This window comes from Anabrus simplex, chromosome 2 (genome assembly GCF_040414725.1).
Source record: "Anabrus simplex isolate iqAnaSimp1 chromosome 2, ASM4041472v1, whole genome shotgun sequence".
In the NCBI taxonomy this organism is placed as follows: domain Eukaryota; kingdom Metazoa; phylum Arthropoda; class Insecta; order Orthoptera; family Tettigoniidae; genus Anabrus; species Anabrus simplex.
In genome coordinates, this window is record NC_090266.1 from 485,371,116 (window position 1) to 485,395,195 (window position 24,080).

The 24,080-nt window shown below is 38.3% G+C and overlaps 1 protein-coding gene across 2 annotated transcripts in view; it reads left to right on the forward strand.

Moving 5' to 3' along the window:
• Window positions 1-20,924, forward strand: part of LOC136864193 (histone-arginine methyltransferase CARMER) — a 466,045-nt gene extending 445,121 nt beyond the window's left edge. For both annotated transcript variants that reach the window (XM_067140868.2, XM_067140869.2), the window contains exons 11-12: window positions 15,767-15,900; window positions 15,983-20,924. In XM_067140868.2, the coding sequence (XP_066996969.2) occupies window positions 15,767-15,900; window positions 15,983-16,102 (254 nt within the window). In that variant the 3' untranslated portion in view covers window positions 16,103-20,924. The remainder of the gene's footprint in view (window positions 1-15,766; window positions 15,901-15,982) is intronic.
• Window positions 20,925-24,080: the final 3,156 nt, after the last annotated feature.

The window sequence follows — 24,080 nt, forward strand, 5'->3', positions numbered from 1 at the left end:
AAGTTACGGATAACATACCTGTTCGCTCTCCTCCGTATCGGTTGTCACCTCCCAAAATGAAAGCCCTTATGGCTATTATTGACGGAGTGATACGGCCTTCCAAGTAAGCCTATTCTCCCATGTTTCTGGTCCCTAAACCGCAAGGTGGTTATCGTTCTGTAGTGGACTATCGGATGTTGAACCGTAAGGTGGCCCTCCAATCTGTCCCCCTTCCTGATTTGCACTCTTGTTTTTCTTGGTTCGCTAATGCAAAAATTTTCACCACCTTCAATTTAAATCAGGCCTATTACCAGATAGCCAACGGCCGTAGCCGTGTTGAAACACCGGATCCCGTGAGATCTCCGAAGTTAAGCAACATTGGGCGTGGTCAGGAGTTGGATGGGTTGCCATGCGCTGTTGGTTGGGGTAAGGGAATGGAGGAGCGGAAAGGAACTGGCCACCCTACCGCACGTAAACTCCGGCTCAGGAACACCTCTGCGGAGGTTCGGACCTGCCTTCGGGCAGAACAACCCTTACCTTACCTTATTACCAGATACTTCTTGCCAAAGAATCCAAGCATCTCACAGCATTTGCGACCGATTAGAACCTATATGAATTTGAATGTGTCCCTTTTGGCTTGGCGACTGGAGCAGCTGTCCTTACACAGTTACTGGATTGTTTTATCTGACATTAAGTTCAAGTTTGTTTATAATTACCTTGACGATTTGGTGATTTTTAGTGAAACCTTCGAGGAACACCTTTTCCATCTCAACAAAGTGCTTGAAAGACTGCGTAAAGCAGGTCTAACCCTCAAGGCCAACAAGGTTTCCTTCGCACAACCCCAGATGTCCTTAGGCCATATTGTGTCGGGGAGGGTTGTCTCAGTCGATCAGTCTCGTACTGCCGCCATCCAGAATTTTCCCCCTCCGAAGGACGTCAAGGCTGTAGCCAGATTCATTGGCATTGTTAATTTTTTTCACAAATTCATTCCCAATTTTGCTGAACGTGCAGCCCCATTAAATGTCTTAAGAATGGATGCCAAATTTGTGTGGGGTGATGCCCAATGCGAAGCCTTCATGGACTTGAAATCTGCCTTATGTAACGCTCCTGTACTGGCTATGCCAGACTTTTCTAAATGCTTCATCCTTCAGACTGACGCCTCTTCCTCAGGCATATCCGGTGTACTTCTTCAGGAATTTCAAGAAGGGCGTCGTACTATTTCTTATGCTTCGCTTGCCCTGAATCCTGCTGAGCAAAATTATTCCATTTATGAGTTGGAAGCCTTAGCTGTTGTCTTCTCTTTAGAACGCTTCTGAATGTACCTGGAACATCTTCCTTTCAATCTGGAAACTGATAATCAGGCGTTGAGTTGGGTACTGGCCAAGCCGCCAAGGACCGGTCGTCTAGCACGTAGGGCAGTGCGCATCTCAGCCTTCCAATTTAAAACCCGCCACATTCGTGGCACGGAAAACGTTGTGGCTGATGGCCTCAATAGGATGTTCTATCAAGGCAGCTCTGACCCTCAATCAGAGCCGGCAGACCCCTCTCCCGAACAAGTAGCAGCTTTAGTCAATGTACTTCTCACTGACTCTCCCTTCCTTTTCAAGGATATAACCAAACATCAGGAGGACGATGCTGACTTAAAAGGTATTATCGACAGGATTAAATCCGGCGAGCATGTTAAGCCCTACATCCTTAACCCTCTTGGAGCCAAGAGCCGATCTGGTCGGCCGCTCCCCATCAGCTGGAAGAGGCCAGAGCTCCGCCTCCACTCTACTGCTGTAAAGTGCCAGGCCGTTTTCCGTGGAAATACATGTATTTTAACCCTTTCCAGTCCTTAGCGCCCAAAAGCGCCCGACTGTTCATTTAGCCTTCCGGTCCTTAGCGCCCGAAAGCGCCCGGCTGCATTATCTGCATTCGTCTGCGATCTGTGCGATAGTTTATTTTATTTTTTTCATCAGTGAAGTATTTATAAGGCATTTATGAACACGCAGTGCAATCTAAAAGTCTTAGGAAATAAAGGAAGAGAGATAATCTGTCTTGACGTTGCCTAGGCAACGGTCTTGAACTTCCGCGAGCGCGGGTCAGCTGTTTTGTTCGTAAACATGGCAGGATTGAATATCGCGTATATTGAAACTGAGCTGAATATGGGCGAAAAAAGTGACACAGAACCCTTGAGTAGGGGTGCAGGTGAATTTTTAATGAGTAAATAATATATCAACGAAGATAATTTTAGTGATAATAGTGATATGAATGAAAACGAATATCGATAAATCGGACCTGATGGCGATGACACGGCAGTTCAGGTAACACAAATATTACGTTTCGTTTCTCTGAATGATTAAATGGATGATGTTGAACCTGCGCATAATTCGGAAAGAGTATTAGGGGAAAGAGATTGTTTTTTACGTATGTTAGGAGGAGAAAAATTATTCTGTGACATAGCCTATTGCGCATGCAGCCTTCAAGCAGTCGCATTCCGGTAAGATAAAAACAGAATGGGAAGACACTTGCCCAGATGAAATAAAATCTTACATACATGGGCATCATTCCACTTCCAAAATCACGTGATTATTGGTTTTGAGGGATTCAGACAACATGGGAATGTGACAAATGCAGACTCTCTCTGTGTCGAGTATCACGAGGAGGGGGGGGGGGGGGTGAAAAACACATTATGACTCAATAAACAGAGAAATGGATGTGATGGTATATTTTCTAATGTTATTGGAAAATTTGAATTCATTGTGATCAATAGCTTTTACTGTATTTAACTTTTTCTGAAACAATACGGTCTGTTTCAGTTTTTGCAAAATAATAGGTTGAAACCTGGGGATAAGCGGAGTGAAAATGCGGGCAGGAAAGGGTTAAAATTCGCGTATAGCTGCCGGTGTATAGCAAATACCGGCATGAAATTTTCTACATATCGACTACGTAGAATAAGAAAATGGTTTGGAGAGATATAAAGAGTCAAAAACGTTTTATTGTTGATTTATAGTTGTCGATAAAGTTTATTTTTAGGAAGAGAAAAATATTTTCGCACTTTCTCTCTCAATATCTACTTTGAAAAAATAATTTATGATACAAAAGAATATACGTAATTATCTATAATGTATTTCTAAATACAATTCTATAGAATAACTAATTTGAACGAGAAAAATAAAAACGTAAAAAATAAAAATTCAAACATATGTCACTAGTAAAAACAAGACAATTTTACTCTCTGATAAAATTTGCGTGTATGTATCAATGTTTGGCAAATACTGACAACAAATTTTCTATGTGCGGACAACACAGTATTAAAATAAATCTGAATTATTAAATAAGTAAAAAATAGTAGTTGATATTACAGTTTTTTGTTTTCAGAAAAAATTCTCGTTTTTGGTTGTAGTATATGTTAGAAAAATAATTTTACAATACAACAGAATTTACGAAATTAAGAAATGTATGGCACTAAAGCCGTGATTTGCTTTGATCTACTAGGCGACTGCTGCTCAGTTCGGTACCTGCAGTTTATGAGGTGAATCATGGTCAGTGGACGGATCCTCTCAGTAATTGCAATCACTTAGGGTCACTTAGATTGAGTGAACCTCGAACCACCCCTCAGGACCAGGCAAAAATTCTTGACCTGGGCGGGAATCTAACCCATGACCTCCGGGTGAGAGGCAGACACGCTACACTTGGCCCACGGAGACCGGCATTTAGGTAATGATAGAGGACTATATGTGACTATAAGGTTTAGCAGAGAGTAAGTGAAAAGTAAATTGAAGTATGATATGGGCGGAGAATCATACTGTAGGACATGTTTAGGTCCAAGAACTTCGTTGAAGGAGACAGGAGGTTGAGGAATGTTGTCGGGTTCATTGGGACAAATTTCCACAAAATGTTCTCCAGAGACATTATCATATTCGTTATCACGAGTTTCATCTACCACTATATTCAGAGTAGTGCTGTTAGACACAATCAAACATCTCTTCTTTAGCTGCGGTGATTCCGCGGACGTGTCCAGTATAATTTCGTCGCTACTCTCTGAAATAAATTCCCTATCGCTATCCGATAAATCATCCGCGTTAAATTCGCATTGTTCCAAATACTGCATTAATTTATTGTCATCAATACCTGTTGAAAAAATATCACATGAACAACATGCCATTTTCCTGTCACAAATCCACTCACTGCAAGGAGCTATCTCTTACTGACCGGTTAGCGGTATTTGTAAACACAGGAAACGACTCTTGTGAAAGGTGTAACACCCTCTTAGAAATGCGAAAGCAAGGTCAGGCACACAATAACGTGTAGCCCTTTTACTACAGGTTGTAACAAAAGTATGCACGTCACTATAGGTTACCTCAAAATTATGTATATCACAGAATTTTAAGCCGGCCGATGTAATCGGCTCTGGCAACTTCCGACTGGATTGTTAAAGGCCGACCAGATCGGCTCTGGCAATTTAAAGGGTGGATGCTCGCACTACCGCCTGGCACCAAGAGAGTTAAGAATGGTGTCTTGTGTTGTCCTGCTCGCGGTCGCAGAGACCCCAAAATTGTAGTCCCAACTAACCTGGTCCCGGCTCTCTTCAAATATTTTCATGAATCCCCAGTGGGCGATCATCTGGGTGTTTTCAAAACGACGGAGAAGATTCGTAACCATTTCATTTGGAAATCCATGGATAGTGAGATCCGTACCCTTGTCAAGTCCTGTAAGATTTGTAACATCAGTAAACCTGCCCAGAATACTCATCTAGGTCTCTTGTCTTCTGAGCAAGCTTCTCGCCCAATGGAGAGACTGTTCATAGACTATATCGGTCCCTTCCCGAGATCTCGGAATGGTCATCGTTTCATACTTGTGTGTGTTGACGCCTTTTCGCGTTTTACGTGTCTGTTCCCCACTCGTATGCCTAACGCCAACACCACCATCTCGTGCTTGAAACAGATATTTGCTTCATTTGGACCCTGTCAATTTTTGGTAAGTGATAACGCAAGAGCCTTTACTTCTGTCCAGTTCCAGAATTTCTGTTTTGATCTATCCATTGCTCATGTAACCACTACCCCGTATTACTCGAAGCCAAATTATGCTGAGAGAGTGAATTGTAACCTGCAATCTGCCCTCATCGCTTATCACTCCTCAGACCACTCCCAGTGGGATTCCTCACTAAATTGGTTGTCGTTTGCATTTAAACACTGCTGTCCATGAAAGCCACAAGCAAACCCCCTGCTTCGTTAATGTTGACTTTTACCCCAAATTCTCCTCTATCTAATCTGTGGTCAATTAATGATCTTCTGCCCGACGATGCCAGCCCAGAAAACATCCAAGATAATTGGCACCGTGCACGAACGAACTTGAAGGTTTATTATGCTAAGGTCCAGCGTAATTACAACCACGGGCGAAGACCGCACAATCTGTCTGTGGGTGACGAGGTGTTTATTAAAACGCACCCCGTCTAGTGCTGCGGACCATGTTATCAGTAAGTTGGCCCCCAGATTTTGAGGTCTTTGCACCATCTTAAGGTTCCTTACCCCGGTGACATTATTGGTGAGCAATCCCAAAAGGAAAAGGATCAGCAGAGTCCATCTCTCCCAGGTCAAGGTACCTTAAGTCAGGTAGGGAGGGGTAAATACCATAAGTTGGTGACCATGTAGATTTAGTTGTAAGCTATTTGTAAGAGTTTAGTTACAAGATAGTGATAAGTTTATTGTAAGGTATTTATAAGAGTTTAGTTATAAGGTAATAATAAGTTTTGTTGTAAAGTAGTTGTAAGTAATTTTGTTGGTAAATACTTTAGGTATCCTCTTGTGTAATGGATTTAGTATTGTAAGTTAGGTAGGTTTTAGTTTAGGGTCACTGCTTGGAATTTATTCCCCTAACTTTCAGGTTTAGGGTAAACTCCTGTAGTACCTTTCACCCCCACCGTAAACGTGTCAAATGAATGAATTATAGTGCTTACCCCGGGGCTAGGTGCCCTAATATCCCTGGTGTGCGAGGGGAAATCCCTACTGCATTCTCATTAAGCCACCCATTGGGTGACTCTACGCAAGATCTTTGAGCCCAGCAGCATACTTTTACCTCAAGTATTCCCCTGTCTGCTGCGGTTTGTTTATGTTACAGTGGCTGCAGTGACCAGCTTCTTCTGACGACAACCTGAAGTGCCAAGTGCACACTGTGTGCCTTGGGTGCTACCATCCGGCACCACAATCCTGTGGTGAACATCCTAATGGAGACAGTCTGACTGGACGGTGTCTCACCCATCTGTTTATCTGGTGCAAGATGCCACTGGATTGAAACTCACCTAGCTACCTGGGTTGGACTGAAATTGAATGGAGGCTGGCGGCAAACGGCTGTGTCGACTGTGTCGGCAGCCACATCATCAGCAAGATACTGTGGCCTAGCTGTGCTGTGACTGGTGTGAAAAAGTGGTGCAAATACTTAGTCCATAACTTGACTAAGGAGGCCTTGAACACTGTCTGACTGGAAAGCGAGAAGGTTCTGGATTACTAACAATTCTCAATAGTGTAAAATTTAGTGATTAAATTTTGATACGGAAAATGAAGCTGATTACTTGCAAAAGAAGGAAAGAGTGTACATCCTTTGGTGGACAGAGTAGAAATTGTCAAAGCAATTGTAAAAGGTTCAGAAGGCATCTTGAAATGTAGTGTGACTATCCATGTGGACTTTTATGTGATATTTATTGAATAGGTCGATCGATGAACACCTTTATTATTTTTGAAAATTATTGGTAAACCGTAAACTCTAGGCTACTAAAAGGACCTTCGGTGTAGCGACAGCTTGTTTTGTTTATTGTTTGAAGGTCAACTTCAAGAAATCATGATTGTTAGGGTCATGTATCTTTACTATCTATAATGTGTGAGAACGTTTTATAAATTGATCACTTTCTCCCCAGTAAAATTATGTTAATGGTCGAGCGTGGCTCGACTTTCAGGGGGAGGGAGATGTCACAGGTGTAGAATATATTGGAAGTGGAAAGTGTTTATTGAAGACTTTATTTGTAAACCTTCCGTAGTACTTATGGTATGATCTGAAGTGTGGTGATATAATGTTTTATTTGTATTCCATGTAACGACCTAACCTGTACAGTGTAATATTTAGGTAACATATGGTATTTCTAAATAGTAGATTTCAGTTCTATATTTACTGGAAGTGTCCAGAACCTTGTCATATGAATTTTTGAACAGGGTGTGTTGCCTTTTGTTGGTTATGTATTCTAGAAAGTATTTTCTGACTGTTCTGGAAATGGAAGATTCGCGATTGTGCGTATTCGAGAAAATTATTTAAAGTTCGTGACTGAAGTAGGTGTTGTCATTGGTGAATCTGGGTGGCGATAGGTGGGCCCCTGCTTTCTGATTGGCTACTCCAAGGCCAGAGTTCCCCTTTTAAAGAGAACAAGGCAGCATTCGGGGTCGGTCTGTGGTCTGTGAGCCGTCTGTCTGGTTGTCCGAAGTTTTGACGTCTCGCTACCGGGATGGGCCATTTAGGGGTAAGCACTCTTGATTTCTGTTCCAGCATAAATTTCCTGTGATGTTCACTTGCTTTTCATATAGGAGTCTGCCCTAACCTCACCTAGATTCGCCACATAATTATTTATGATGCCTTAGCTTTTCAGCTGGGCTTGCCTGTTTGTTTTTGAGGCATTCCCTGTTCCTTGTTTCGCTAAATATGTAAATTGTAGTTTAATATATTTACCTTGGGGTTTTGCCTCTGGTAGTTCCGTGTCACTTGATGTACGCCTAAGTTTTGAAAGGTACGTTTAACTTCACTGTAAATTGTAATAGCGTATTACGTTTCTTCTTACCAACTAAATTGCATTGTACAACTGGATTTGTAACTAGATATATAGTTTGTTTGAATCTTTGAACTTATAGGAAGCTATTGTCAAAGAACGTGTATTAATAATTGGTGTGTCACAGCAGAACATGCAGGTTGTATTTTACTATTGTTGTGTGTCGGTACCTTCCGCGTGGTGGATTTTGTTCGGAATTCATTTGTAAAGTCCTTTGGTAAATAATATTTTTGAAAATTAAGGATCACGGTTGATTATTTCCTAAACTGCAACCTAAGCCATCTCCATGCCCTTGGGATGTTCTCAGCTCCTTCCCACCTTCCTGGTTTATTGTCATGTAGTTGGCCCTACTGATATTTACCTATGTTGTTATCGGCGAAGCTCCGCGTAGTTTCAGCCGATGTTTCACTAAGTGTGTAGTGGTTTTTGATACTGTGTAGTTGCACTTACTTTCCTCCCTTTACTGTGTTTAGTGTTTTGTTTAGTGTAACCGCTGTAGTAACGGTTACATTCTTCATTATATCATCCATGATGGTGATAAACAGTAATGGGGATAGTGCACTGCCTTGCTGGACTCCACTTTCGGTCTTGAAACAGGATGAATGTACGTCACCCAATCGCACACAGCTGGTACAGTTCTCGTACAGCATCTGAACTTTCCTCACCAGTCCCTCTGGCACATTTCTTCTTCTCAGGCATTCCCATATCTTCTCTCTTGCAATGCTGTTATATGCCTTCTCAATGTCAAGGAAAACCATAAATTCAATTTTCAAATATTCAGAAAGCCGACACATACTTCAGTAACAAAAAGAAATTATTCACTTCACCCGAAATCGTACAAACATGCCTGGCATGGTCTACAGAGCTTTCAAAATACCCTTATCACCCGCGAATTTAACGAAGGAAATAAATTTCATAAAAGGACTAGCACTAGTTATCAAGTTCAATGCGGACGCTACGTTATAAGCAGGTGCGGAGCACGAGCCTAGCGTGTCATGGGACAGTTGCTAGGAAATGTAAATCACAGGCTTCCCGCATGGTAAGAAAGGCTCTAATTGTCATCCCGCACATCGTGTAAGTCCATCTACTAGCAGATTCATCCGTAGCCATATTTGCGCATGCGTATACCATTTCCAGGATTGTCGTCATACGTTATCATTCATTTATGGGATCTTTGAGCAGCAAGACCACTTCAATGCGAGCTAAGACACTGCATTTTCTGTTTATTAATTCTTCAGGAGAATTACGAGTGGTTCGGCTTTTGAAATAAATAAATTCCACTACTGCAATGTGTTCAGTAAAAGAACTGAACTTGTAATTATCGTTTATTCTTGCATCATATATGTGTGTAATCTTGCATCATATATGTGTATAACAAGAAAGAACATCTAATTGTTACTTATTCCTCATCGCATTTATAAGTAACTTGAAAGAATGTGCAGTAATCATTTTTGACTGCGTCGTGATGCTTATGTTATAGTTTTATTTATATTTTTTTCTGATGGCTGACAATGTGGTTCCTTCAACATCACGAGACCTACCCAATTAGCCAAAGAATTTCATTTTTGTTTGTCAAATTCTGTTATAGAGAAGTGTAAATATGAATATATTTATGTCTGTAACGCACTTTATGCATTTGTTTGCTATCCGCGGTAAATAATGCACAGTAATCTACCAACGCGCGTGGCGCGTGATCCATCTGGTGACCAGTATTACTTCTTGATTTCAACCACCGTGCGGGTCACGCACCAGGCGCGTGAGTGGGATAAGTCCATGAGTTCGATAGAACTCGTCCTACCAACGTACAAAGTTTCGATAATTACAACTTTTAAAGAGTCCCACACAAATATTTTGCTCAGGTTGGCGGGTATGTGACGCTCTGCTAATACGCAGTGAATGTGTTATTGGATACAAAATAGAGATGGTAAATCGAATCATCAACAAAGTAAAACTCAAATTAGCCACAAATCTTACCCTGGAAAAGATTAAAAATCAAAATACACAACTTTTACTTGCACCAGTCCAGTGATCCATCAAATAGCAAACCCATTGAAAAAAACGGATCATACAAATAGATTTTTCAAGACACACAACACCCATAAAAACTTATTCTTTAATCACAACATAGTAAACTCCAATAATAACAAATATCAAGGTTCTGGGATATACAGACTATCATGCACAGAGTGTAATTTTTCGTATGTTGGTCAACCTGGCTGCAGCTTTCTTACCAGATACATGGACCATTTTAATGCTTTAAAGCATAATAAATATTCCGCAGTGAGCAACTACATGAAGGAAACCGGCCATCAATATACCACAATAGACAGAAACATTAAAATAATCAAAAGGATTGAAAAGGGGAAGTTAATGACTAAGTTTGAGAATATTTATATTCATTTCGACCAATATTTTAATAGGGAAAATATCTGAATGATGCGATCGAAATAAAGAATCTGTTAATTTAGCAATTACCAATATTACTACAAACTTTCAAATCAGATAATAGTAAATTCTTTAAGACATTTAATCTGAAAACTCCCACCACAAAAATGGACACAACTACTATTTTGACAATGCATGAAGTCTCCCCTTCACACAATACGCCAAGGTCCAACGCCCTGCCTACCATTTCTTCCCCTAAGTCCCCTACTCGCCCTTCACAACAGCTTCTTCATACTTATAACACAAAAAGTAGAAACACGAAAGCAAGCAGTCACTGTGATGTAACAAGCACCGCGAGGCATTATAGTAGTAGTCCAAGGGGTAAGTGACGCACACCAATATGATTGCTGTGAAAGCACAACAACACACAACATTATCACATATTTTCCTTTGTTACAGATGCACCATCATTTAAAGATTGTGAAATTGAATAATATATCAACATTTCAAGATTCTCAGATTGACGTCCCTTTTAACCCAGCTCTCATAAAAACGAACTGCTTCCAATGTAAAGACCAGTTTGAAGAAACTGCCAACAATTTGCATTTTACCGTTTACAACTAATAATTACAGAAGCATGCCTCAAAACCAATACATGATGCAGAATATTTCCAACCTCTTTGACACGCATATTAAGACTTTAAGCTTTAGATACTATTAAGTTTTAACAGGATTTACGACTCAAATTTTAATATAGTAAGTAAACTAACAATTGCTTTTAAAAAACAAAGAACATGGGAATTTTAGCCAAATCATATTACTATGAAGATATTACTGTGGTTTGGACGTCAATGTGATTAGAATCAATGTATGTCCTAATTTTAGCACTGTCATTTTAAATTGTTAAACTGTCCGTTGTGTTTACAAATGCCTATGTTCACGTATTTTACCACTTAGCTTTTAGAATCATAATTAAGTACAAATTAGTTACAGTAGAGTCTCACTCAACCGACCTTCGCTTATCCGACATTCCATGTGATCCGACACTGGTAGGCTTAATTTGAACGCAATTTGGACGCAATTCTGGGACATCCGGTGTGGAGGGTATAACCGTGAGACAAGCACTGTCAGTCATGCGGTAGGCCCGTTTTTTTCTCAAGGACAGGTGCAGCAAGTTTTCAGTCATTGTTCAGTGTAATATTGCTTGGGTGCGGATGTTATAGTTTTCATGTATATCCTCTGTGAGTATGGTGAGTAAACGGAAGAAAGTGACTGTTTCTGTGGAAGACAAGTTGAGTGGGTTAAAGAGACTGGAAAAAGGGAAAACTCTTCAAAAAGTGGCTCCAAATTATGGTGTTAGACGTGTTACAGTGGTAGGCTGGAAACATAAGAGAGAAGAAATTGAAAAGTGGTGCTGTACCAGGTTAACAAGTGATGCACTGAAAATTAGAAAAACAGTGAAAAATGTGAGTACGAAAAAGTAAGTGAAGCACTATTTCTTTGGTTCACTCAGAACCGGGAAAAAGGCCTGTCAGTATCTGGCCCCATTCTGCAAAAAAATGGCGGTGTATTTCCAGAAGGAGTTTAATGAAGGGGGCCCTAATTTTACTGCCAGTGCTCATTGGTTTGATCGGTGGAAAAAGCGGTACAGAATTAGGCAGCTTAATATCTGTGGAGAAAAACTGTCAGCTAAATCCGATGAGGTTGTGAAATTTGAAACGGAAATTCAAGAAATAATTCTTGCTGAAGGATTAACCGGTGATCAGATTTTTAATTGTGATGTGACTGGGCTGAATTTCAAGATGCTGCCTCGAAACTCTCGCAGCCCAAGCCAAGACGTCTGCACCTGGCTACAAGCGTAGTAAGGAAAGAGTTACTGTTCTTGCCTGTAGTAATATTAAAAGCAAAATTGCTTATGATCGGTAAAGCAAAGAAGCCTAGGACATTTAAAAACATTTCTGTTCATGTTCCTGTTCATGTTCCTCCCTCCTAACATGACGTCATTATGCCGCCAATGGACCAAGATGTGCTGGAAACATTGAAGAAGAAATATCGGCAGAAACTCCTTTCATCCCTGATAGAGAAAATGGACAATGGCAACGACATGATAGAAAGGTTAAAACGAAACATCATGAAAGACATGGTATACTGCATAGCGCAGTCTTGGGAAGAAGTTGAAACAACGACATGAGAAAGTCTTGGAACATATTGTTCAGTGAGGTTGAACATCGAGAGGAGGTGGTACAAGACGACATGGAAAACATTGCTCCCTTACTGAATTGCATTCCTGGCTGTGAGGATGGTACGACTCAAGATGTAAGTGGTGTGCACAAGATCAGCTGTTTGAACTAACAGACCCTGATATTATTGGTCTTGTGAATGCTAACAAAAATGAGGATGATGAAGAAGAATGAGGCATTGCAGAACAAAAGGAGAAAACGATGACTCACAGTGAAGGATTATCGTCGATGGCGGGATCTCGCACCAAGAAAGCGTGAATCAGAAGGCAAGCAGACATTGTTGACAAGGTTCTTTTTGTAAGACATTTGGAATGTTTTCGTTGAATGCTGCATCTACTGTACAATTGAATTGATAAGTCAATAAATAGAGTACCATAAAACATAGTAATACAGTATAGCCTTCCTGCATGTTTTAGTTCATTTTCAAAGTTGTTCTGTATTATCCGACATGTTCGGTGATCCGACGTACTCCAGGTCCCGTTTAGGTCGGATAATCGAGACTCTACTGCAGGGCCTCTCAAACGCCCAAAATCTCACGCGTGCAAATCGAGATGCAAGAGCTCCGTGCACTGTGCATCGCTCGGCACGGCTCGGACCAACGCTTCGTCTCTGGGCTACTCGGCTAAGCTCGGCTCAATTCAGCTCGGATTTGGAGCGCTACGCAGCAGGTGAGGAAGAGGGAGACAGGGGGAGCGAGCGAGACAGGCGTTTGGAAAGAGAGAGACAGCGCTATTGCTCCAAATCGAGGAGTGGGGGGTCTGCACTCTGGTCAACCAAGCGAAGTCGTCTTTTGTACCCTGCACAGTGCATGCACCAAGCGCATGCACCCTGAGAGGCCCTGCTCTACTGTATAAGCAAATTAACAATGACAGGTCTTAACCTTGAGATAAGTTACAAAGGCTGAGGATGCTCGTAATCTGAGCGGAACATGTTCCTTTTAATGTAGTGTTGTAGTAAAATGAATTTCTAACAACACAAAATCAATTGTATTGAATAGGTGGAATATAAAAAATAAAAATTGTATGCAAAATATAGCAAATTTCAATATGGGTCTAAACATGAGAATAGTTACATGTAATGTGAATTTGCATCCGGGAGTTAGTGGGTTCGAATCCCACTGTCGGCAGTCCTGAAGATGGTTTTCCATGGTTTCCCATTTTCACACTAGGCAAGAGCTGGGGTTGTATCTTAATTAAGGCCACGGCCACTTCCTTCCAACTCCTAGGCCTTTCCTATCCCATCGTCGCCATAAGACCTATCTATGTCGGTGTGACGTAAAACCACTAGTAAAAAAAAAAGTCTTTCCTGGCCAGGTTTCCATTAGGATCTTCAATTGCTTTGATGGTTTCAACTGAATTTGTTTTGTTTTGATCACTCTGAACAATAGCTTCATTTTGCTTCTGCTATCTTCCTTCAGTTTTTGAGTATTTTTCTCCCAGCATTTTATCTTCTCTTCTTCTTCTACTCTTTTAACTCTCAATTTCTTGTCCCAGTAAACTTGCTTGAGGTCTCTGATCTTCCCCTCGTCCCTTACCTGTTCTGACTTGGATTTCTCTCTATCTTATTCTTTTTGTGCTATGTTCCTTTCCTTTATTGAGGATCTTATTCTTTCATTCCACCAGGGTGCCTCTTTTTCCCTTACTCTCGCACATGTCTTCCTGCAAACCTCTATTGCTTCTTTTATCAAGGTGTTTGAAAATCTTGTCCACTCTTACCTCATCACTCTCCACTTCGTCTGTAGGCAGTTGTCCTCTTATACGGTCCTGATAGTCGGTCCTTTTTGCACTCTGTTGTAGTTCCCACTTAATCTTAGGTAATTTCCTGGATGTTATCTTCAGTACATTAATGCCTTTCAGATCTGCTACTAATAACCGGTGGTCGCTATTGAGGTTCTCACTTGGAATCACCTTGACATCAGTCACAAGTCTACTTTTCTTTATCTGTAATGACATAGTCATTGACCGTCTTGCTCTTCCCATCCCAGCTGTAACGGGTAATCTTGTGACTGACTCTTTTGTTGAACCAACTGTTATTTACTACCAAACAGTTTTTTATGCAGAAGTCTAGGAGATGTTCCCCTTCTGAATTCCTTCTCCCATAGCCATGAGGTCCCCAATGATGATTACCCTCTCTTCACTGATGGTCTCTTTTAGGTCTTCGAGAAACTTGTTCTTTTCATCTTGACTGCAACCCATCTGAGGGGCATACACTTGCACCAGTGTCAGCTTCTCTTTCCCAAGGTGAACTGTTGCCTTCATAATCCTCTCACTGATGTATTGGATCTCTGTAATACCATCTAACTCTTTAGACTATCAATCCTATTCCATTTCTCATCTCTTTGTTGTTACCATTCCAGTAGAGGGTATAGTTTTTCCTCAACTCTTTCTTCCCTTTACCTTTCCATTTAGTTTCACTCAGTCCTAGGATTGATATTTTCCTTCTCTCCATGATGTCCACTAACTCTTCACATTTCTCAGTCAAACTCTGTACATTGATTGTTCCTATTCGAGTGTATTGTCTTCTCCGGGGTTGTTGCACAATCGCAAGACTTGGCCTATCATCAGGCTGTAAGCCATCATACATGGCATTGGTCAGCGGGTGCTGTTATGTACTCTGAGCTCTTTGTTTGCATCTGAGGCTCGTATAAGCTTTGAAAGCGATTGCAGTTACTCTCCAACTGACTTGCTAGGCCTAACGTTAGAGATGATTTTCTGTCAGGGTTATCTCTCTTAGCCTTTAGCAATCCTCTCCCACATCTGCAAGGCAGCAGCTTCCATTTGAATTTATGTGTCATTTCCTACACAATGGCTTCAACAAGCCCCCTAAGGGTGAACTCCTCTGCCCATAGCCATTGGTTCTCCCTTACTTTGTCAGGTTTGGTAACAGCCAACCCTCGGCCAGACATTCACAGGTAGTTCCGTCTACTGTCGCATACGGTAGCAGGATGTACCTGACCTGCATGAGTATATAGAGGTAATTAAAGGATAACCCATTTTATTATATCTATTTCTAGGGGTTCACTGAACGTACAGAACACAGTAGATTAACCTCAGACAATTTTAAGATTAACTAAAGTATTTAAGGTTTCTACGTAGTCTTCAATTTTTAAAATAATTTTTAGAATATCGGGTGAAGATGGCCTAACAAAGGTTGAAACATGCACTAGGTTTTTAACACAGCTATTTAAAGTGAATAAGTATCCTTATTTTCTGTATTGAATAGGTGGGCCTAATAATAAATTCCTTCCGAGAATTTTGCAGAAATATTATCTCTGTCTTCCTCATTCCTTTCCGCTCTCTTTCAGGTCAGAAAATTACTCCAATTTTCTTTCCAATATCTCAACATAATGCTTCATATTCTTGCTTTACAGGTGGTCAACCAAACATCCATCCTGGTTCAATCACTAGCACCGGACGCCAAAGAATTATTTCTGGCACAGCAACATCCACACAAGCTGCTCAACTAATTGGTGGAGGTATTTCACCAACCTTATTTACATCACCTGTAAGTTTGTTTGAGCATAGTATTTTTAACTGTTAAATTGAAACATTAGCTGGATAAATACTAGACTACTAATATTTTTCAGCAAACACACCAGTTAGTTCTTGGAAACACATCTCATTATCCTGTGAACAACAGCTTGATGATTGGGGATTATGTTACTCCAGGAAGTAATGTCTTATCAGCTCAAAACTATCGACAGTGAACATTTCCATCATCCAGCATTAATTGAGGAATTGATCTCGATGAAGCAACAGTAGGTGAGAACTAGTGTAGCTTTCATGTTGAATGCATTTCGGAGTGCAGCCGATAAACTACAGATTGTATGTTGTAATAATAATCAGCAGCAATATTTTTCTTGAACTACCTCTGAGAGTGTGAGTGCTGTGCCAAGTCCCGAGGATCTAAATGATCTTTGAGGAATAGATCAACTTTTGCGTTAATAGTGTGACAGGATGAGACATCGAACCACAGTCCTTCCTGTATAAATCTATAAGACTGAGTAGATTAGTTGATATTCCCCATCCCATTTAGATATTCTAGATGAATTTTTATGTTGGAAATATGTTCTGATATTCCATATACCCAAATGTTCCACTTTGCCACTTAATGTAGCCAAACCTGAACTTTTATTTAGGCTATATCAATTTCAGATACTGTGCTGGCGAAAGATTATTTACTGTCTATTCAAATTATATATTTCTTTCCTCTCATCTGAATGTGTAATCTTAATAATATGGATTGATTTTATAAATGGATCAGTAGTATCATATTAGAACAGAATATCTCCAGTGATTTCTCATTTGACTTGATTGAATTCCTGTTTTGAGGGATACAGGAATCTAGTAAAGTTATTATTTTGCTAATGTCATTTGCCTCAGTTGGCTCATCTAAAATTCTACAAAAGGTGCTAGCTCTGTCAATTCCTGTTTGGCCAGCAATATTTTCATAACAGCATAACTAGCTGGACAAACTGATTGGAGCATTAATAGAAATCTGGTTAAATTTGACATATAAGACAGTTTGTAGACTGATCTCTTCAATGTACTCTTGCTATCATTGATATCAAAGATGGAGATGGAACAATGATCAAAGATGGAGATGGAACGTACTCATCAGCATCGTCACTGAACATATTATCAGTACTCTCACTCATTGTACTGCAAGTTTGTAAGTACAGAATATTCAAATGTTATTCATTTTATTCACATCAGTAATGCTTTTCAATCCCTTTTTATAAAAACCTATGAATTAAGAACACATCAAAATAATATGCTTACCTTTCCACAGAATATTGCTACATTTGTTAAAATAATGAGACTGAGGTTTACAGTGGGGGGGTTACCAGTGAGTAAAAGCAGTCTAGAGAATACAAACTGTGCTTTATGTCACTAATAGTTTAAACTTTGATTCTGCAGACAGAACTGTATGTCACTTCTATTTCCTTTATTTACTGACCAGTTGCTCAGAGTGTTTATATGTTTGTAAATTATCATCATTTTCATTTCCCATTGTCCAGCTCGTGCCAGGTTGTGGTGATGGCACTTTTGTACCATTGCCTCTCCTTTCACCACTCCTCTTCAGTAATTGTATTCCAGTCCAGTCTTCTTTTTCTTATACCGTTCTTGATAGAGTGCATCCACTTTGCTCTGGGCCTCCCTCTTGTCCTCTTACCTTCTATGTTAGCCTCTAAAACTTGTTTTGGTATCCCTCCCTCCTCCATCCGCATAACATGTCCACATCATCTCAATTTATTCTTCTTTACCCTATCACTCAGTTTTTCTACCCCTATTTCTTTTCTGACCTTAATATTTCTTACTCAGTCTCTCTCTGTCTTCCCTATCATACTCCTCGGGAACTTCATTTCATTGGCCTGAATTTTAATCTCATTTCTTGCTGTCAAAGTCCAAGTCTCGGATGCATACATTAATATAGGGATATAGTACATCTTGTGCATTTCATAGGAAATTCTCTGTTCCACACCAGGTTCCTTACATTCTGGTAGAAAGTATTTCCTGCTTGTACACTTCTGCTGATCTCCTTATCCAACATGCATCTTGCATTATTTTACTTCCCAAATATTTGAATTATTCAACAACCTCAAGGTTTTGTCCCCGATACTAACCATTCTTTTTTCTTCTCTTTCTCCTCTTGTCATCACCACTGTTGTGCTTGTCTCCATGCTGATTTTCATACCATATTTCTCAATATTGTCATTTAAAGCCTGTAGTTGGATTTGCACTTCTGTTGATAACTGTCAATATAATATGAATTTTGGATACAAAAAGTCGTATTTATGGATTTTGTTTGTTAGAACCTTTTCAGACCATTGAAACAAATTGTATCAAGCAACATTCGGATGCTTAATAATACCCTCCTTTCAGACTTTCATATTCATTTTTTGAAGTTCTAGTTGTTAAGATCTGAAATATGATATGTCAATAACAAAATCTGTCTTATTCTTATCTTAACAATGGCTTGTCATAAAGTCGGTCAGTTTGTGATGCGGGTGTTGTTCAATGTTGGCTACATTTTTGGCTATATTTTACATCATAAGATTTCAGGTAAAGCAGTATATTATTACACTTGAAATTGTGTTCTAAATTTTCAATGGTTCTTTATAGTATAGTTATCCTATAATCTTTGTTCTCTAAAATCACCATATTGATACAGGACTGATACTCCTTCAGTTATATACTTTCAGGGAGATGCTTATGTAACCTGCTTTCTCTCATACAGTTAGGTAAACATGGTTCTAGAGAACAAAAGGTACAGGAGATGTTGGACTGTCAATTAAAACTTCCCAAAATACTGCAGGTTTTGAGAAAATACTCTAATTTCCTCATCTGCCAGATGCTCAAGATAGGTTTTATTGTTGTATTTTATAGTCATTATGATTGCTACATGAAGTTATTTTTAATCAGTCCTGAAGTTATTGAGATGTGTACAAATATAATAGTTCTACTATGAATTTGAAATTAAATAGTAACAGAATGAAAAAAATAAACCATTGTTACCTCTTACAAATCAATGTAAAGCAGTTTACAAGCCAGACAAATGAAGAAAATGCAAAGTATAACATACTTGTGAAAATTTTTTATTTGAAAATGCATTATTTTTTTATTGTGCTTTTATGAAAATTGTAAATATCATAGGTATGTAGTAATAGTTATCTATGCAATGTGTAGTTACAATTCATACATACGATTAATTAATAATCAGTTGTGACAATTTTAGGTAAATTAATGTAAGCAGAAAACTTGAAACTGTAGATAATAATATTGAAGTTCAGTAGACATATAAGCTGTTACTTAAACATTCCTGTACTCCATGGTTGACTCTATCATAGGACTGGTAAGAGCAGGAATGTGTTGGTGGAAAAGCACATGCACACACATTTGGGAAAAGAGGTGGAAATTACTTGGGTTTTTGCAATATTGGCAGGTACATACACATCAGATTTTTTTTTGTTGTTGTTGTAAAATCAATTATCATACATGTGTGTAGTGCAACATCCTGTTTTTGGTATCTTACTGGTTTTTTGAAGAATTGCTGTTCTGTGCTCCTTGTGTTCCACAAATGCAATTTTTCTAGCGTGCAGCACACATTTTCTTTTCTCCATCAAAAAAATGATGATAAGTTTGGTTTGAGAAGCTTAGCACCTGTAATTATACCCTGCTTTTATGAAAGGACATGTATTAGAAAGCAGGAAGTTGCTTCAGTGCATGTGGCTTGTTCTTAAGCCACAATTTCCAATGTTGTTTAGCTAGAGTTCTGTATAATTACAGCTTTACAGTTGTAGGAAACATTAATTCAGATGCCCAGGTGTTGTGTCATATATAAGGAGTAATTGACAGCTTAGGACGAGAGAGAGACACTGGGGCTAAAATTCAGAAGACTTAAATATTAGGTACCACAATCTACCATCTGCATGGGGTTGAAGTGGGAAGACCCCTTTCTAGTCTGATTTAGAGTTAGATTTATAACCCACTTCTCTTCTTAGTTGTGTTACCTAAGGCCACATCCAGTCGCTCAAATGAGTCTTAAATTCATGGCAGAGCCAGGAATTGAACCCAGGTCAACCCAGTAAGAAGCTGTTCCAAATTGTCTTGACTGAATTCTACTAATTAATAATACTGATAAAATGTGCCATAATATCTCAAGCACTTCTATGTAAATTAGGTAAATGTGATATGTATGGCTTTAGCTTTAGCCTGAGAAGAAAAACTTAATTTATATATTTTGATGTATTTGCATTTATAATGTCCATAAGTACTTAAGTTATTTTGCGATGTTTTATCAGTGTTATTAAATTACCCATCCTATGTAACTGGTCATCTGAATTCATGTTTTGAACTACTGAATCGTTTACATTATTTAGAACTTCAGCTGGTACCCAGCAGCCAAATGTTGATAAAGGTGAGCATTACAGTGTACATTTTGTATTTTTATATGCCTTGCACTTCCTGTGGTGAGTTACTGCTTTCTTCCTCTAGATCACTGAAGAAGTGTGTGTTCTTTGAGCTTCTTTAAGAGTAACTGTGTAATTATTTATTATATATTTATAATACAAGGAACCTGTGGATTCCTGCACTTCCATGTTTATTGTACTCTTTATATAGAATTCCACATGCTAGAGATTTTAATAAAATCTTACAGAAGGTAGTTTTCAGCACGAAGAAATAATACCTCATGGGCAGACAAGCAATAATTTTACTGTCCTTTCTGTGACCTGCAGATGGGATTTCTTTCTGTGATAAAATATTTATGTGTAAAGAGTGTCTTTGATGAGCAGCTTTATATGATCAGCACAAAATTACTGTCACAGGTACTGTACAGGATGAGAGGAACTGTGGAAGTAGCCTATGTTTTTAGCTCATTGTTTTAATAAAGTTATTGATTTTTGTCTGTAGATTATATTGAAAAGATAAAATTTATTTCATCATCATGGAACCTTTCCTTATTCATTCCCATATTGAAATTGTGATGGAAGTTATCATTGTACTTATTTTTTAAAATGATTTCTTCTATAACTTGTAGTTTTGCTAATATCTTGTTCCTCAGTTATTAATAGAGAATTTTCTCAGTACCTTCTTAATTACTGGTATATATTTGGAATATTTTTATTTTTTTTAAAAGATGTGAAATAGAATTCTTTACAATTATTTCCTCAGCACTCATTCTTAACTTAATTAAGCAGGAAGTTTTGTTATAGTAGTTTACTCTTGCTAATTTTATAGTTTCAGGCAGTTACAGTATAACTTATGTGTTTTGATATATTCTAAGAATTATATTCCAAATACCCAGGTATAAAGTCTTCTTTTATATATGTGGAATAAATATTTTATAGATACACTCCATTTAATTCCATTTTGATTGATTATGCGTAGGGGTGTGATTTTTCGTATTAATAAAATATGCAGAATTTGTTAAAACTGTAATTTGATGCGTAGAAAATCAAAATCCCTTTATAAAAAGTGTCCTACATTGTGCAATAGATATCTGCAAATTATTGCAGCCTAGAATTGCAATTCACAAAATTACCCTATAATCATGATATTTTGAACAAAAATGGGTTTTTTGATGATGCATATGGAATATTATTTCCTTTTAATTAGAAAATGGAAATTTGCAGAAATGGAAGTTTGTGAAGGAACATGCAGGAGAAAAAGGTGAGTTCATGAACAGTATTCTGATGGGCTTACTTGATCACCATACTTCTTCTTAAAAGTCTTTACAGCTTTCCAGGGGCAAATGTCAAATGTGATAGCATATTCTGTATACAAAGATATTTTATCTGATCATAGTGTTTCTTTATCGTGCACAAGTGTAGAAACCCTTCTTAGCCTGTATATGAATAAAAACAAGTAAGTGTGTAATGATCATGATTAGTTCTTTGAAACCTACAGAAATGTTTTTATTCCATTAACAGTTTTTTAAAACCTCACAATTTCTGTTTTAAAATATTTTAATACAAATTTCACTGTAGCAGATCCAGACTTATGCCTCTGTTGTGTGTACATATCTTTGGCTGCCTCCACTTCTCTCAAGTTCCAGTCATGATGCTAACCACTTCTATTTTGGATAGTTAAATTTTACCAATTTTTTCAGGATGCAAAATGCGCACAAAACTGCTTGACTTTCTTTTTTCTTTTCATGGAATATTAATCAAAATTACACCCTCTTAAGCACCATAATAAGTGGGAAATAATTACAATGAAATCATACCCCTACTGTTGGATTTCTTTTATTATGGACACTCAAGTTTAGGCATTAATTACAAACGAACAGACTGGCAAATTTCAAAATTAGTTTTACCAATGTTTTACTTGTGCATTAGGGTGTATAAGACAACTTGTTTTTGAAGTTCATTAATTATTTTTTATTTGTAGTAAATATTGTCCAGGTTTTTGGCCTTTTCTCTAGGAACCGTTCACTTAAAAATAGATTCATTCATTTATCCCTTCATTTATTTAGCTTCCATAGGCTGTACAATTACATATTTTGAAATATGCCAACAGTATAGGAGTTCTCACTTAGTTTACAAAAGGAGTACATTTATTGTTTATTTATTGTATTGAATAGGTGGAACAATAAATTTACTCCTTTTGTAAACTAAGTGAGATCGCTGTTTAACATTTTGAAAAATAAGAAAAAGAAAAAAACAGAAACATCAAATACCTCAATGTTAGGACAGCACATCTTAATTTTTTAAATTTTTAAAATAATAAATAATATTAATAACCAATATAACCGATATTTACAAGACAAAATAAAAATAAAAATCTATTGGTGTGGTGTTAATAATATGTAGGACTACATGATCAATGTGGCATTAACATATTTTACACCGGGCGAGTTGGCCGTGCGCGTAGAGGCGCGCGGCTGTGAGCTTGCATCCGGGAGATAGTAGGTTCGAATCCCACTATCGGCAGCCCTGAAAATGGTTTTCCGTGGTTTCCCATTTTCACACCAGGCAAATGCTGGGGCTGTACCTTAATTAAGGCCACGGCCGTTTCCTTCCAACTCCTAGGCCTTTCCTATCCCATCGTCGCCATAAGACCTATCTGTGTCGGTGCGACGTAAAGCCCCTAGCAAAAAAAAAAAAAAAAAAAAAAAAAACATATTTTACAAGTTAATAAGTAATAGCATCATTACCAGCACTTTATCATGTATTCTTCTGTACTATAGAAGCAGCTACTCAGCAGGAGATTTTTTAAAGCTGCGGTAAATGAACTGACAGGACTAATGTCTTTAATCTTATTTGGAAGCTTACTATACAATCTGATTCCAACAGAGTCTACATGTCTCAAGGCAATGGTTTTACTCTTGTGCTCGATAAAAATATTTCATGTTCGCGTCTGGTAACTATGAGTGTCAAAATTCTTTCTGAAGTGATCACTATTTTTTTGTTTCACGTGTAGAATGCATTGCATAATGTATATGCATGGTACTGGGAGTATCCTTAGTCTCTTAAATAATGGTCTGCAATGCTATAACCTGTTTCGCCTCAATATAATTCTGATAGCTCGCTTCTTTATTCGAAAAATAACATCAAGATTTGATTTGTAGCAGCCCCAGAGCCCAATAGTATAAGTGATGACTGAATGGAAATATCCAAAATGTGCTGTTCTAACATATTCTTCACTACAACTATTAGACAAAATCCTTAAAGCAAAACGAACAGAACTCAGAGACTTCCCTATTTCATTAATATGACAATCCCATCTTAATTTTTCATCTATATGGGCACCTGAAAATTTTCTGTTCAATGTATTTTCAATTGCTTTTGCATTTAATATAAGGTTGTGTTTTTTTGCAGTTTTGTCATGTTAGTTAGATGCCTTGAATTCCATGTATTGGGTCTTTTTTAAGTTCAATGTTAATTTGTTTTTCCTGAACCATGATTCTAACCTAGACAGGACTGTATTTGCGCCAGTTTCTATAGACATAGGGTCAGGATTATTAAATAATTATATTTGTATCATCAGCATACAGAATTGCAGTTTCTACCTGATTATTGTGAGGAAGATCATTCACATAGATCAAGAAAAGAACAGGCCCCAAAATACTACGCTGCAGAATACCTAAGTCTATGTTTTTTACCTGAGAGTGATATGTCTCATTATGCCCTTTACTGTTACAATGTGTAATTTCAAAAAACTGGGATTGTTTATCCAGGT